This window comes from Cherax quadricarinatus, chromosome 25 (genome assembly GCF_038502225.1).
Source record: "Cherax quadricarinatus isolate ZL_2023a chromosome 25, ASM3850222v1, whole genome shotgun sequence".
Taxonomy (NCBI): domain Eukaryota; kingdom Metazoa; phylum Arthropoda; class Malacostraca; order Decapoda; family Parastacidae; genus Cherax; species Cherax quadricarinatus.
Window position 1 is genome coordinate 22,003,456 of NC_091316.1, and position 14,874 is coordinate 22,018,329.

Here is a 14,874-nt window from a genome sequence, read left to right on the forward strand (position 1 = left end):
AAGGGTGAAGGCATCTCCAATCGAGCTACAAAGTTTTTGCAACACTGCAAGATCCTGACGATGTGCTGATTGTGACACGAAAGGCCTATCATTCAACTCCAACTGTGGTTGTTATATTATTTTTTTTATTAACACACTGGCCGATTCCCACCAAGGCAGGGTGGCCCGAAAAAGAAAAACTTTCACCATCATTCACTCCATCACTGTCTTGCCAGAAGTGTGTTTTACACTACAGTTTTTAAACTGCAACATATATATGCAACATATATACATACATACATACATACATACATATATATATATATATATATATATATATATATATATATATATATATATATATATATATATATATATAATAAAGCTGGACTTTGTGAGGGCTGTGGTTAGCGGGTATCTTGTGGCCGGCATGTGACTGACGTTAATATATTCTTACCCACACTTTTAAACGCATTTTAAATGGGGGCAATAAATAATGATAATAAAAAATGGTAGGATGGGACATGTATTATTCATGTATTGAACTTGAACAGAAGATCCATTAACATGTATGAGGCAGCTAGAATGAATGTTGTTATATCTGGAGTACCAGTGTGGTCTTGACTACCAGGTCTGTACCTGATGGTCCACCAGTGTGGTCTTGGCTACCAGGTCTGTACCTGATGGTCCACCAGTGTGGTCTTGACCACAAGGTCTGTACTTGCTGGTCCACCAGCGTGATCCTGACTACCAGGTCTGTACCTGATGGTCCACCAGTGTGGTCTTGACCACCAGGTCTGTACTTGCTGGTCTACCAGCGTGATCCTGACTACCAGGTCTGTACTTGCTGGTCCACCAGTGCGGTCTTGACCACCAGGTCTGTACTTGCTGGTCCACCAGCGTGGTTCTGACTACCAGGTCTGTACTTGCTGGTCCACCAGCGTGGTTCTGACTACCAGGTCTGTACTTGCTGGTCCACCAGTGTGGTCTTGACCACCAGGTCTGTACTTGCTGGTCCACCAGCGTGGTTCTGACTACCAGGTCTGTACTTGCTGGTCCACCAGGGTGGTTCTGACTACCAGGTCTGTACTTGCTGGTCCACCAGCGTGGTTCTGACTACCAGGTCTGTACTTGCTGGTCCACCAGTGTGGTCTTGACTACCAGGTCTGTACTTGCTGGTCCACCAGCGTGGTCCTAACTACCAGGTCTGTACCGTCTGGTTCACCAGTGTGGTCTTGACCGCCAGGTTTCTACTACAAGTGGACCACTGTACTATGAACCACTGATCCTCACGTTTCCACTGACCTTTGGAGATGAAATTTGGATCAGTCAATCACAGTAACTTCAGTAGTTTTCAGTTTTCATGTCTTTTATGAACGATGCTAGATAAATATGTTTATTAGGTTACCTGGAGGTTATTCCGGGGATCAACGCCCCCGCGGCCCGGTCCATGACCAGGCCTCCCGATGGATCAGGGCCTGATCAACTAGGCTGTTACTGCTGGCCGCACGCAGTCCAACGTACGAGCCACAGCCCGGCTGATTCGGCACTGACTTTAGGTATCTGTCCAGCTCTCTCTTGAAGGCAGCCAGGGGTTTATTGGCAATTCCCCTAATGCTTGATGGGAGGCTGTTGAACAGTTTTGGGCCCCGGACACTTATGGTGTTTTCCCTTAGTGTACGAATGACGCCCCTACTTTTTACTGGGGGCATTTTGCATCGCCTGCCCAGTCTTTTACTTTCGTAGCGAGTGATTTCTGTGTGCAGATTTGGGACCATTCCTTCCAAGATTTTCCAAGTGTAGATTATGATATATCTCTCCCTCCTGCGTTCCAACGAGTACAAGTCAAGTGCTTCCAAGCGTTCCCAGTAGTTAAGGTGCTTGACAGAACTTATACGTGCAGTAAAGAATCTCTGTACACTCTCTAGATCTGCGATTTCACCTGCTTTGAATGGAGATGTTAATGTACAGCAGTATTTCAGCCTAGAGAGAACAAGTGATTTAAAAAGGATCATCAATGGCTTGGCATCTCTTGTTTTGAACGTTCTCATTATCCATCCTATCATTCTCCTCACAGATGTGATACTGACACTGTTGTGATCCTTGAAGGTGAGATCCGCAGGGATTATCACTCCCAGGTCCTTCACATTATTTTTTTCACAATATTATGGGATTAGAATTTGTAGTTTACTCAGTTCTGGCTATTATTTCATCCGGTTTTCCATAACGGAGAAGTTAGAATTTGTCTTCATTGAACATCACATTGTTCTCCGTTGCCCATTGGAAAGCTTAGTTTATATCTTCTTTGAGATTTGCCGTGTCCTCAGTGGATGACACTCTCATGCAGATCCTAGTATAGTATGCAAAGGATGATACGGTGCTATGGTTTACATCTCTGTCTGTCTGATATGAGGATTTTTGTTATTATTATTAACACATCGGCCGTTTCCCACCAAGGTAGGGCGGCCAGAAAGAGAAAAACTGTCACCATCATTCACTCCATCACTGTCTTGCCAGAGGCGCGCTTACACTACACTTATAAAACTGCAACATTAACACCCTTCCTTCAGAGTGCAGACACTGTACTTCCCATCTCCAGGACTCAAGTCCGGCCTGCCGGTTTCCCTGAATCTCTTCATAATTATTACCCTGCTCACACTCCAACAGCACATCAGGTCCTAAATACCAGTTGTCTCCATTCGCTCCTAACACGCTCACGCATGCTTGCTGGAAGTCCAAGCCCCCTCGCACACAAAACCTCCTTTACCCCTTCCCTCCAACCTTTCCTACGCCGACCTCTACCCCGCCTTCCCTCCACTACAGATTTATACATTCTCGAAGTCATTCTATTTTGTTCCATTCTCTCTACATATCCAAACCACTTCAACAACCCCTCCTTAGCCCTCTGGATAATAGTTTTGGTAATCCCGCACCACCTCGTAAGTTCCAAACTACGAATTCTCTGCATTATATTCACACCACACATTGCCCTCAGGCATGACATCCACACTGCCTCCAGCCTTCTCCTTCTTGCATCATTCACCACCCATGCTTCACCCCCATATAAGAGCGTTGGTATAACTGTACTCTCATACATTCCCTTCTTTGCTTCCATGGACAAAGTACTTAGTCTCCACAGACTCCTCAGTGCACCACTCACCTTTTTCCATCGTCAATTCTATGATTCACCTCATCTTTCACAGATCCATCTGCTGACACATTCACTCCCAAATATATGAATACATTCACCTCCTCCATTCTCTCTCCCTCCAATCTCATATTCAGACATTCATTACCTAATTTTTTTTTATCCTCATCACCTTACTCTTTCCTATACTCACTTTTAATTTCCTTCTTTTGCACACCCTACCAAACTCATCCACCAACCTCTGCAACTTCTCCTCAGAATCTCCCAAAAGCACAGTGTCATCAGCAAAGAGCAACTGTGACAACTCCCACTTTGTGTTATTCTTTATCTTTTAATCCCACACCTCTTGCCAACACCCGAGCATTCACTTCTCTTACAACCCCATCTATAAATATATTGAACAACCATGGTGACATCACACATCCTTGTCTAAGGCCTACTTTTACTGGGAAATAATATCCCTCTTTCCTACATACTCTAACCTGAGCCTCACTATCCTCGTAAAAACTTTTCACCGCTTTCAATAACCTACCTTCTATTCCATACTTTTGATACTTTTGATCTGCCACATTGTCCCCCTATCCACCCTATCATACGCCTTTTACAAATCCATAAATGCCACAAAAACTTTTTTTACTCTTATCTAAATACTGTTCACCTATATGTTTCACTGTAAACACTTGGTCTACACACCCCCTACCCTTCCTAAAGCCTCCTTGTTCATCTGCTATCCTACTCTCCTTCTTAATCTTAATTCTTTCAATAATAGCTCTACCATACACTTTACCAGGTATACTCAACAGACTTATTCCCCTATATTTTTTGCACTCCCTTTTGTCCCCTTTGCCTTTATACGAAGGAACTATGTATGGTCTCTGCCAATCCCTAGGTACCTTACCCTCTTTCATATATTTATTAAATAAAAGCACCAACCACTCAAGAATTATATTCGCACCTGCTTTTAACATTTCAGTCTTTATGTCATCAATCTCAGCTGCCTTACCCCTTTCATTCTACCCACTGCCTCAAGAACTTCCCCCACACTCGCTCCTCCTCACTCCTACAAGATGTTATTCCAACTTGCCCTATACACAAAATCACTGCTTCCCTATCTTTATCAACATTTAACAATTCCTCAAAATATTCCCTACATCTTCCAGATACCTCTAACTCTTCATTTAATAACTCTCCTCTCCTGTTTTTAACTAACAAATCCATTCGTTCCCTAGGCTTCCGCAACTTATTAATCTCACTCCAAAACTTTTTATTTTCAACAAAATTTGTTGATAACATCTCACTCTCTCATTTGCTCTCTTTATACACTGCTTCAGCACTCTCTTAACCTATCTTTTCCTCCACATACACCTCCCTCCTAGCATCATTTCTACTTTGTAAAAATCTCTCATATGCTCACTTTTTCACTCTTACTAATCTCTCTACATCATTCCACCAATCGCTCTTCTTTCCTCTCGCACCCACTTTCCTGTAACCACAAACTTCTGCTGAACACTCTAACACTACATTCTTAAGCCTACCCCATACATCATCAACCCCATTGCCTATACTATCACTAGCCCATCTATCCTTTAACAGTTTATATCTTACCCTAACTGCCTCCTCCTTTACCTTATAAACCTTCACTTCTCTCTTATCTGCTGATTCCATTTTCCTTGTATCCCATCTACCTTTTACTCTCAGTGTAGCTACAACTAAAAAGTGATCTGATATATCTGTGGCCCCTCTATAAACATGTACATCTTGAAGTCTACCCAACAGTTTTTTTATCTACGAATACATAGTCCAACAAACTACTGTTATTACGCCCTACATCATATCTTGTATACTTATCTATCCCCTTTTTCTTAAAATATGTATTACCTATAACCAAACTCCTTTCTATACAAAGTTCAATCAAAGGGCCCCATTATCATTTACACTTGGCACTTACATGTACAGTTATACTCCCACGTGTACATTTATACTTCTATATGTACATTTAGTGAACGGTGAGTCTTGCTCATATGCACCTCACACTGTCAGTTAGTTAAAACAAGAGAGCAGAGTAAATATAGCGCCGCCAGCACCAACCATCTACATGTTACTATTACCATCAGAAAAATGTAAACTTAACTGGCGCCCCCAGGCGCGTCCCGCTGCGTTATTACCGCACCCCACCCGCCGCACACGCCACATTTCACCCGCAATACGAGTCTATAATTACCACTTTATAGGACTCCACCACTGGAAACAGTGAAGTTATATGCTTATTACATCTCCGTTCAATCGTCTTTACAAGTCATAAAATCATGAAAGCTTCGAGTTACGTAAATATATCCGCTGAGGCAAGATGTCTGGCCAACCTGGAGGCATCAGTGTTGCCAAATGTCTGTTATTCCACACCATCCTGCCTTCCAGGGAGGAACCTTGACAACGGTCAAGGTCTCTTGATCCGGAGAACTAGAGCTACCATTTCTTTCTTTTGGTAAGTTCTGGGTGTCTACCATTCACTAGGCGCTGTATAACCCCCAGAAGGATTTAACGCTTTCCGGTAATATAATAACATTACACATCAACTTGTTGCATCCTTGTGACCGCGCTCGGGAGTTTTTCTATGCCAGCAGCCTGGCTGATGGCCTGGCTTATGACCTGGCTGATGGCCTGGCTTATGACCTAGCTGGTGGCCTGGCTTATGACCTCGCTGGTGGTCTGGCTTATGGTCTTGTTGATGACCTGGCTTATGGTCCTGTTGAAGGCCTGACTGGTCTTGCTTATAGCACTGGCACTGCTTATGGCCTGGATGATGACCTGGCTGATGACCAGGGTTATGATCTGGCTGACAGCCTAGCTGATGACCCGCCTTATGACCTGGCTTATGGTCTGGCTGATGGCGTGGTTTTCAATTCAGAGGCGCCATTTTCTTGGAAGGTGGCCAGGATGTTACTATATAGCGGTGTTGTTTGTTAAGTTCCTCTTAGATACTCGTGTATAAATTCCTATGATAAACCAGTCATTATCATTGTAGTAGGATACAAAAATCGTTTGAGTCTAGTGAAGTTGTCTGAGGCATCTGACAGCTCACAGTCTACTGCTGATGCAACATTTGTGTGCTTTCCACTGAAACTACGTCACTTTAGATGAGTGAGACACGTGTGTAACAGTTGGGTATCTTTACTGTGGAAACTATTCGCCAGACAGTGGCTGTATCAGTCCAATACAGGGAAAAACGGTGGAAGACGTGAAGCTGGTGTGTTCGGTCTATCAGCCTTGAATATATCATTTCTAGGCTGAGGGACTGATTACCTCATATCTTCCACCGTTCTTCTCTGCATTGGACTGATAAAGCCAGTGGTTGGCCAAACGTTTCCGCAAGTATCTCATTCATCAACCTGTCGGCTTTCTTAACCATGCAATAATTACCAATATTTTGCAGCATGCCAGAACAAAAATAGTCCACCACCTCGGAGCCTTGTTGGCAACTACTGATGCCAATAACAAAATCCCCCCAACAAACACAGAATACAACCTCGTTCATATTTGCAAATATACAGGGCCTTAAGCCATCCACCAACAACAAAATACCTTTTATCAGTGGACTTCTAGAGGAGTCTAATGCAATGCTTGCAGCTTTCACAGAGACTCACACAAAAGATCACTTTGACATAGAAATATGGGTAAGTGGTTACAACCTTTTTAGATGCGACAGAAAAAACAGGCAACAAGGGGGGTTGGCCTGTATGTCAAAGAGTCCCTCATCTGCACGGAGTTGCTGAACACCACAAATGAGGTAGTTGAAGTTCTATCAATAAAGATCGAGAACCAAAACCTAGTCATTGTGGTTGTATATAAGCCACCAGATGCAACCTCACAACAGTTCAAGGAACACCTACTGAAAATTGATTACTGTTTGGAAAACCTTCAAGCTCCATCCCCAAACATCTTACTGCTTGGTGATTTCAACCTAAGGCATACAAAATGGAAGAATGTAGCAAATAATGTTATAGCTGAAACAATCCCCGGAGGTAGTGCAGATGAAAGGTCACACACACATGAGCTACTAAGTCTCTGCGAAAAACACACCTTAAGCCAGCAGATAGTGGAGCCAACAAGACTAGAAAACACACTTGACCTTATCTTCACAAATAATGAGGACCTGATAAGAGACATAAGAATATCAAAAACAACTAATTCCGATCACAACCTAATCGAAGTCCAGACGTACATGCATAGAGGTCCTGGTCAGCAGAATGCATGTACCTGTGAAGGTGTTTTCACAAAATAAAACTTCAACAACAAGAACATCAACTGGGACCAGGTAAACCATGTCCTAAACGAAACATGTTGGGAAGATGTCTTAAATGACATGGATCCAAACCAGTGCCTTGAAAGGATCAACTTCCTGGCAGCCGAAGCATGTTCTAGGCACATTCCCCTAAGAAAGAAGAAGAGCAGGAGTAAACTGGAGAGAGAAAGATGCTCCCTCTACAGAAGATGACGAAGAGTCATTGAGCTCCTCAGGAGTGCTAGAATATCTGATACACGAAAGGAGGCGCTGACCAGGGAAGTGGAAACTATCGAACTTAAGTTAAATGACTCTTACAGGAACCAGGAGAGACAGGAGGAGCTTAAAGCTATTAGTGAAATTGAAAGAAATTCAAAATATTTCTTTTCATATGCCAAAAACAAGGCAAATACCACATCTAGTATCGGGCCCTTACTCAGACAGGATGGGACTTACACAGATGACAAGGAAATGAGTGAAATATTGAAATCCCAGTACGACTCTGTGTTTAGTAAACCACTAATCGGTCTGAGGATCGACGACCCAAATGATTTCTTCATGAATGAGCCTCAAAACTCCATAAATGTATGCCAGATTTCCGACATTACCCTAACTCCGATAGATTTCGAAAAAGCCATTGACAACATGCCTATGCACTCAGCCCCGGGCCCAGACTCGTGGAACTCTGTTTTCATTAAGAATTGCAAGAAACCCCTCTCGCGTGCCCTAAGTACACTATGGAGGAGGAGCTTGGACATGGGTGAAATTCCACAGTCACTTAAAACAACGGATATAGCCCCACTCCATAAAGGTGGCAGCAAAGCATTAGCTAAGAACTATAGACCAATAGCTCTGACGTCCCACATCATAAAAATCTTTGAAAGAGTGCTAAGAAGCAGGATTGCAAATCACCTGGATTCCCAAAATCTGCACAATCCAGGGCAACATGGGTTCAGGGCAGGTCGCTCCTGCCTCTCACAACTACTGGATCACTATGACATGGCCTTCGATGCACTGGAAGAAAATCAGAATGCAGATGTAATATACACAGACTTTGCAAAAGCATTTGACAAATGCGATCATGGCATAATAGCCCATAAAATACGTGCTAAAGGAATAACTGGGAAAGTGGGGAGATGGATCTTCAACTTCCTAACAAATCGAAAACAAAGAGTAGTGGTCAACAGAGTTAAATCGGAGGCTGCCATAGTGAAGAGCTCTGTTCCACAAGGCACAGTACTTGCCCCATCTTATTCCTCATCCTCATATCAGACATAGACAAAGATATACACCACAGCACCGTATCATCCTTTGCGGATGATACTAGGATCTGCATGAGGCTGTCATCTGCTGAGGACGCGGTTAACCTCCAAGAAGATATAAACAAAGTTTTCCAGTGGGCAACGGTAAACAATATGATGTTCAATGAGGACAAATTCCAACTACTCCGTTATGGAAAACTGGAGGAGATAATAACTAGAACAGAGTATACTACCGACTCCGGCCATACAATAGAGCGGAAAAATAATGTAAGGGACCTGGGAGTAGTAATGTCTGAGGATCTCACTTTCAAGGATCACAACAGTGTCAGTATCATATCTGTGAGGAGAATGATAAGATGGATAATGAGAACTTTCAAAACGAGAGATGCCAAGCCAATGATGATCCTTTTCAAATCACTTGTTCTCTCTAGGCTGGAATACTGCTGTACATTAACATCTCCATTCAAAGCAGGTGAAATCGCAGATCTAGAGAGTGTACAGAGATCCTTTACTGCACGTATAAGTTCTGTCAAGCACCTTAACTACTGGGAACGCTTGGAAGCACTTGACTTGTACTCGTTGGAACGCAGGAGGGAGAGATATATCATAATCTACACTTGGAAAATCTTGGAAGGAATGGTCCCAAATCTGCACACAGAAATCACTCCCTACGAAAGTAAAAGACTGGGCAGGCGATGCAAAATGCCCCCAATAAAAAGTAGGGGCGCCATTGGTACACTAAGGGAAAACACCATAAGTGTCCTGGGCCCAAGACTGTTCAACAGCCTCCCATCAAACATTAGGGGAATTGCCAATAAACCCCTGGCTGCCTTCAAGAGAGAGCTGGACAGATACCTAAAGTCAGTGCCGGATCAGCCGGGCTGTGGCTAGTACGTTGGACTGCGTGCGGCCAGCAGTAACAGCCTAGTTGATCAGGCCCTGATCCATCGGGAGGCCTGGTCATGGACCGGGCCGCGGGGGCGTTGATCCCCGGAATAACCTCCAGGTAACTTTCAAGGATTACTCTTTATTCTTCAATTTTGGAACAATAGTGTGCTTCTTAACTTGTGGATTCTGTGGAACGCCGCGACATCCTGCCTACAACGACTTTTTTTTCCTGCAGCAGCAGCAGTCGTCACCCGACGATACTGAACCAGTAAAAGAGATTAGGATAAACACGAAAACAGACCTGAATCCTGGATGACTGACGACATAATCAACAGTATCATGTTGAGAGATCATTTACTGAGGTTTAAAACCTCGGCAAATGATCTGTCAGTTTGATACTGTTGATTATCTCGTCAGTCGTCCAGGATTCAGGTCTATTTTCTTGTTTATCTTAATCTCTCTTACTGGTTCAGTATCGTCGGTTTGCGGCGGCTGCTGCTGCTGCTGCTGCAAGAGTCGTTGTATAGGGTGAGGTAGGTGGTACTAGCGACCGAGGTGGGAAGCATCCACTAGTTGCTCGCTAGTTACTTTCTCGCTCCTTACTGCCACCAGTTAATTATTATAATGATTCCCCTGAATGGCTCCTCCCGGTGTGAGTGGTGCTAAAGAACAGCTGAGAAGTGCAAAGTATGTAACGAATGCCACTGTGTGTGTGTGTGTGTGTGTGTGTGTGTGTGTGTGTGTGTGTGTGTGTGTGTGTGTGTGTGTGTGTGTGTGTGTGTGTGACTACCTAGTTGTATTTGCTGGGGAGTTGATTCAACTGATTTCTTTCATGAGAAGAGTGCTAAACCCACAGGAGTCATGAAACGCTGTGGAAGGTATGGTAGGCAGTCAAGCTCCGTTAATTAAGAGGGAAGGGAGGATGGCTCTAATTCCTCAGATCAAGAGCTCTTCTCCGGCATCAAGGTACGTCCACTGAACAGTGTCGAGGTTGCGTTAACCATGTAACACCTGACGTAATGTCTCTTTAATGAGCTGGGTACCTGATCAGCCACACTGGTCAACCTCACTGGTCAACCTCACTGGTCAACCTCACTGGTCAACATCACTGGTCAGCCACACTGGTCAACCTCACTGGTCAGCCACACTGGTCAACATCACTCGTCAGCCACACTGGTCAACCTCACTGATCAGCCACACTGGTCAACCTCACTGGTCAACATCACTGGTCAGCCACACTGGTCAACCTCACTGGTCAGCCACACTGGTCAACCTCACTCGTCAGCCACACTGGTCAACCTCACTGATCAGCCACACTGGTCAACCTCGCTGGTCAACCTCACTGGTCAGCCACACTGGTCAACCTCACTGATCAGCCACACTGGTCAACCTCACTGGTCAACCTCACTGGTCAGCCACACTGGTCAGCCACACTGGTCAACCTCACTGGTCAGCCACACTGGTCAACCTCACTGATCAGCCACACTGGTCAACCTCACTGATCAGCCACACTGGTCAACCTCACTGATCAGCCACACTGGTCAACCTCACTGGTCAGCCACACTGGTCAACCTCACTGATCAGCCACACTGGTCAACCTCACTGGTCAGCCACACTGGTCAACCTCACTGGTCAGCCACACTGGTCAACCTCACTGATCAGCCACACTGGTCAATCTCACTGGTGAGCCACACTGGTCAACCTCACTGGTTAGCCACACTGGTCAGCCACACTTGTCAACCTCTCTTGTCAGTCACAATGGTCAGCCACACTTGTCAACCTCACTGGTTAGCCACAATTGTCAACCTGTCTGGTTAGCCACACTAGTCAACCTCTCTGGTCAGGCATATTCGTCAACTTCACTGGTCAGCCACACCTGTCAACCTCTCTCGTCAGCCACACTGGTCAACCTCACTGGTCAGTCAGTCACACTTGTCAATCTCTCTGGTCAGCCACACTTGTCAACCTCTCTGGTCAGCCACACTTGTCAACCTCTCTGGTCAGCCATACTCGTCAACTTCACTGGTCAACCTCACTGGTCAGCCACACTTGTCAACCTCACTGGTCAGTCACACTGGTCAACCTCACTGGTCAGCCACACTGGTCAACCTCACTGGTCAGCCACACTTGTTAACCTCACTGGTCAGCCACACTGGTTAGCCACAATGATCAACCTCACTGGTCAGCCACACTGGTCAACCTTCGTTTCAGTGTTCAGCTTTCCTGTGGTCTCGTGGTCCAGGACCTAGTCGGATTTAAGATCTCTCTTTGATAAATTAGACACATGTGCAACTCTTGGATATCAATAAAGATACCCAAGAGTTGCACATGTGTCTAATTTATCAACATGTCGGTTCTCTGAACCATTCATCTACAAAGATCTCTCTTTGTCTTCTCAGTCTATGCCCCGGAGTATTTTGTATGATGTGATCAGTTCTCCCCGTGGTTCACACACCAGTACGATCTTGCAGTGTTTACCTGACCGAGGTCTTCCACCGACCTACCTGACCGAGGTCTTCCACAGACCTACGTGACCGAGGTCTTCCACAGACCTACCTGATCGAGGTCTTCCACAGACCTACCTGACCGAGGTTTTACACAGACCTATCTGACCGAGGTCTTACACAGACCTACGTGACCGAGGTCTTCCACAGACCTACATGATCGAGATCTTCCACAGACCTACCTGACCGAGGTTTCACACAGACCTACCTGACCGAGGTCTTCCACAGACCTACCTGTTCACCCCTTGAAACATTAAAGAGATCATCATCTGACGTTGAGATGCTTCCTGGCGATTTTTTGCCCGGTACCTCCAGTACGTTGAGGTGTTTCCTTGTCATTCCTGCTCAGTACCTCCGGTACCATACTGGAGGTACACAAATCTCAACCAGTGCTGCATACATCACTATTTTAAAGTTACGAGTGACGAAAAAAAAAGACATACAACTATTATTTTTGAAGCCCGATCATTTAGGTTTTAAAACGAAAGGCGAAACTAACTTTAAAACTGCGAACAGAAAAACGGTAAACCAGCCAAGTGGACTGTGATTGAAATCCGTGAAACGATGGAATTTATCAAGAGATAAACGTAGGAAGGTAAATCAATCTTCTTTCGCCCCGTCTCTCACATACAACCAGTCGCCAGAAAGAAAAATGGCAATACTCTCTAACTGTAATAAAAGATGGTATGACAATGCCAAGCTGTGAAAAACACAAAGAAGAATTATAAAATTTATTTAGATGACTTTTCGACTGCACGGAAGCCTGGGGTATGGGCGAAACGTCACCTAAGTACAATTTACAATTGCTACTTGTGTGTGTGTGTGTGTATTAATTTCAACCCCTAGGAAGCAGAGCAACTGGGAGGTGGGGAGTAGCAGAGGATGGACAACACACGCTTAAATACGCGTTAACCTAATGAACAAGGCGTTATATTAACACAACCCTGGCTTAGTGGAAGCCTGATGGGAATTAAAATAAGCAAGAGAAGGTTAACCTGTTATTCTCAGCAATACATCAACACAACCCTGGCTTAGCTGTGGCCTAATGGGAGTTAACACAGGCATAAGAGTGCTAACCTGATACTCTAGGCAGTATATTTTAACAACCCTATCTTAGTGAAAGCCTATTATACAGCCGTGTTCGCAAGACAAGTCACATCATTATATCTAGGTTGCATATCAATTATTAACATATTAACAAGCAATACATAAGCGCTTATGTAAGCGCAGAGTTTATACCCAAGTGTTAGTAACTTAAGTTAGCAGTACGAAGCATACGTTTTAAAACGAACGCTTTGAAAACATTAGTGATACATTACTTATAGGCTCAGCGGCTAGCATTAATAACAAGCAGACTCGTTCCTCTGATGCTGTCACTGCTCACAGGCTTCCTACACTCACCTGCAAAGGAAAGGCCATCAGTTATTAATTAAATTTTGATTGATTTGTCATATTCAAAGAATATATTAATGGCATGTGAGGAGCAGGAGAATATTTGCTGGTGCCTGCGACCTGTGATATACCTGTGACCTATTTTCAGTTTTTTTTTGTCCTATTTCCTCATTTGATCCTGGGTCAGGCTTGTCCGGTGATTGGTGAGTAAGATAAATGCGCAGCACTAGGAATCTTTAATCAGGAAACGTTTCGCCTACGCTGCTGGTCTCGCCAGTCGAATATGGAGATGAATCACACTCCTGGAGGCTGTCTCGCGGAGTGTGTAATGTCTATGATTCATCTCTACATTCGACTGGCCAAGTCAGCAGCGTAGGCGAAACGTTTCCTCATTCAACATTCACAGTGTTGCACGTGTCTTATTGATCACCCTGTCGGTATTATATTCCATTTGTAATATAACTGCCTGGTGATTGGCTGATCAACCAGGCTTTGTGTGTTACAGACTCGTTGGCTGGTCCACATATACATCACAGCCTGGTTGATCCGGCTCTTATAACTTTAATACAGTATCTCGGTTCTCCCCCTCCCCCTCCCCCCGACCCAGTCCAACCATAAAAAATAATAATATATTCCCCATGTATATTTTAATTAGCATTTCACATTGATGTAAAGCTTTGATTTTTTTTATACTGAATCGCCAAATGGTATATTTTTTTTAACGTTGGAAACATAAAATATTTTGAAGGTCCTTAAAAATAGATTGAAATAAATAAATAAATAAATAATAATATATATATATATATATATATATATATATATATATATATATATATATATATATATATAAATATATATATATATAAATTATTTTAGCATTTGCGAGCATGTTAGTTTGTAACGTACGATACAGTACTGTTGATGCTGTGTTGACGTAGTTGTGGCTGTGAGGGGACGACGGGTGAGGCTCCAGCTCATCAACAAGACTATTTACTGGAGGTGAGATAGTTCATGCCTATCCTTGTGGATTATAACTTATCTATTCTTAATTTAATACACTCTGCCTGTACCGCCTCATCCACTCTGCCTGTACCGCCTCTGTCAGCATAGTTGCTGATCCTCCTTTACATGTGTTGTATGCATAGATTAGTTGAGTATCATAGTACCATCCATGTGCTTTATATAGAAGCTCCCTAGGCCTGTGACTGTATGACGTCACGGGGTACAGCTTGAGGCAGTGAGACGAGCTGCCTCGCTCTCACTCCGCGTATAGACATCCAGGTAGTAACACGGCAGGCTGATCCCATCCCTTCCTTACCACAGTCTGACAATATATATCGTTACCATCCAACAAGGTGTTTACCTTCAACCCTCTTATCTCCTTACCGAACCCCTACGACAATTTGGTGGCAATGGAGGGCC

General features: G+C 44.0%; 1 protein-coding gene across 1 annotated transcript in view; it reads right to left on the reverse strand.

Annotated features, from left to right (window-relative positions):
• Eip63E (cyclin dependent kinase Eip63E) overlaps nt 1–13,416 on the reverse strand; it is a 528,910-nt gene extending 515,494 nt beyond the window's left edge. The window contains exon 1 of the mRNA XM_070088663.1: nt 13,380–13,416. Within this exon, the coding sequence (XP_069944764.1) occupies nt 13,380–13,401 (22 nt within the window). The 5' untranslated portion in view covers nt 13,402–13,416. The remainder of the gene's footprint in view (nt 1–13,379) is intronic.
• Between the last annotated feature and the right edge of the window lie 1,458 nt (nt 13,417–14,874).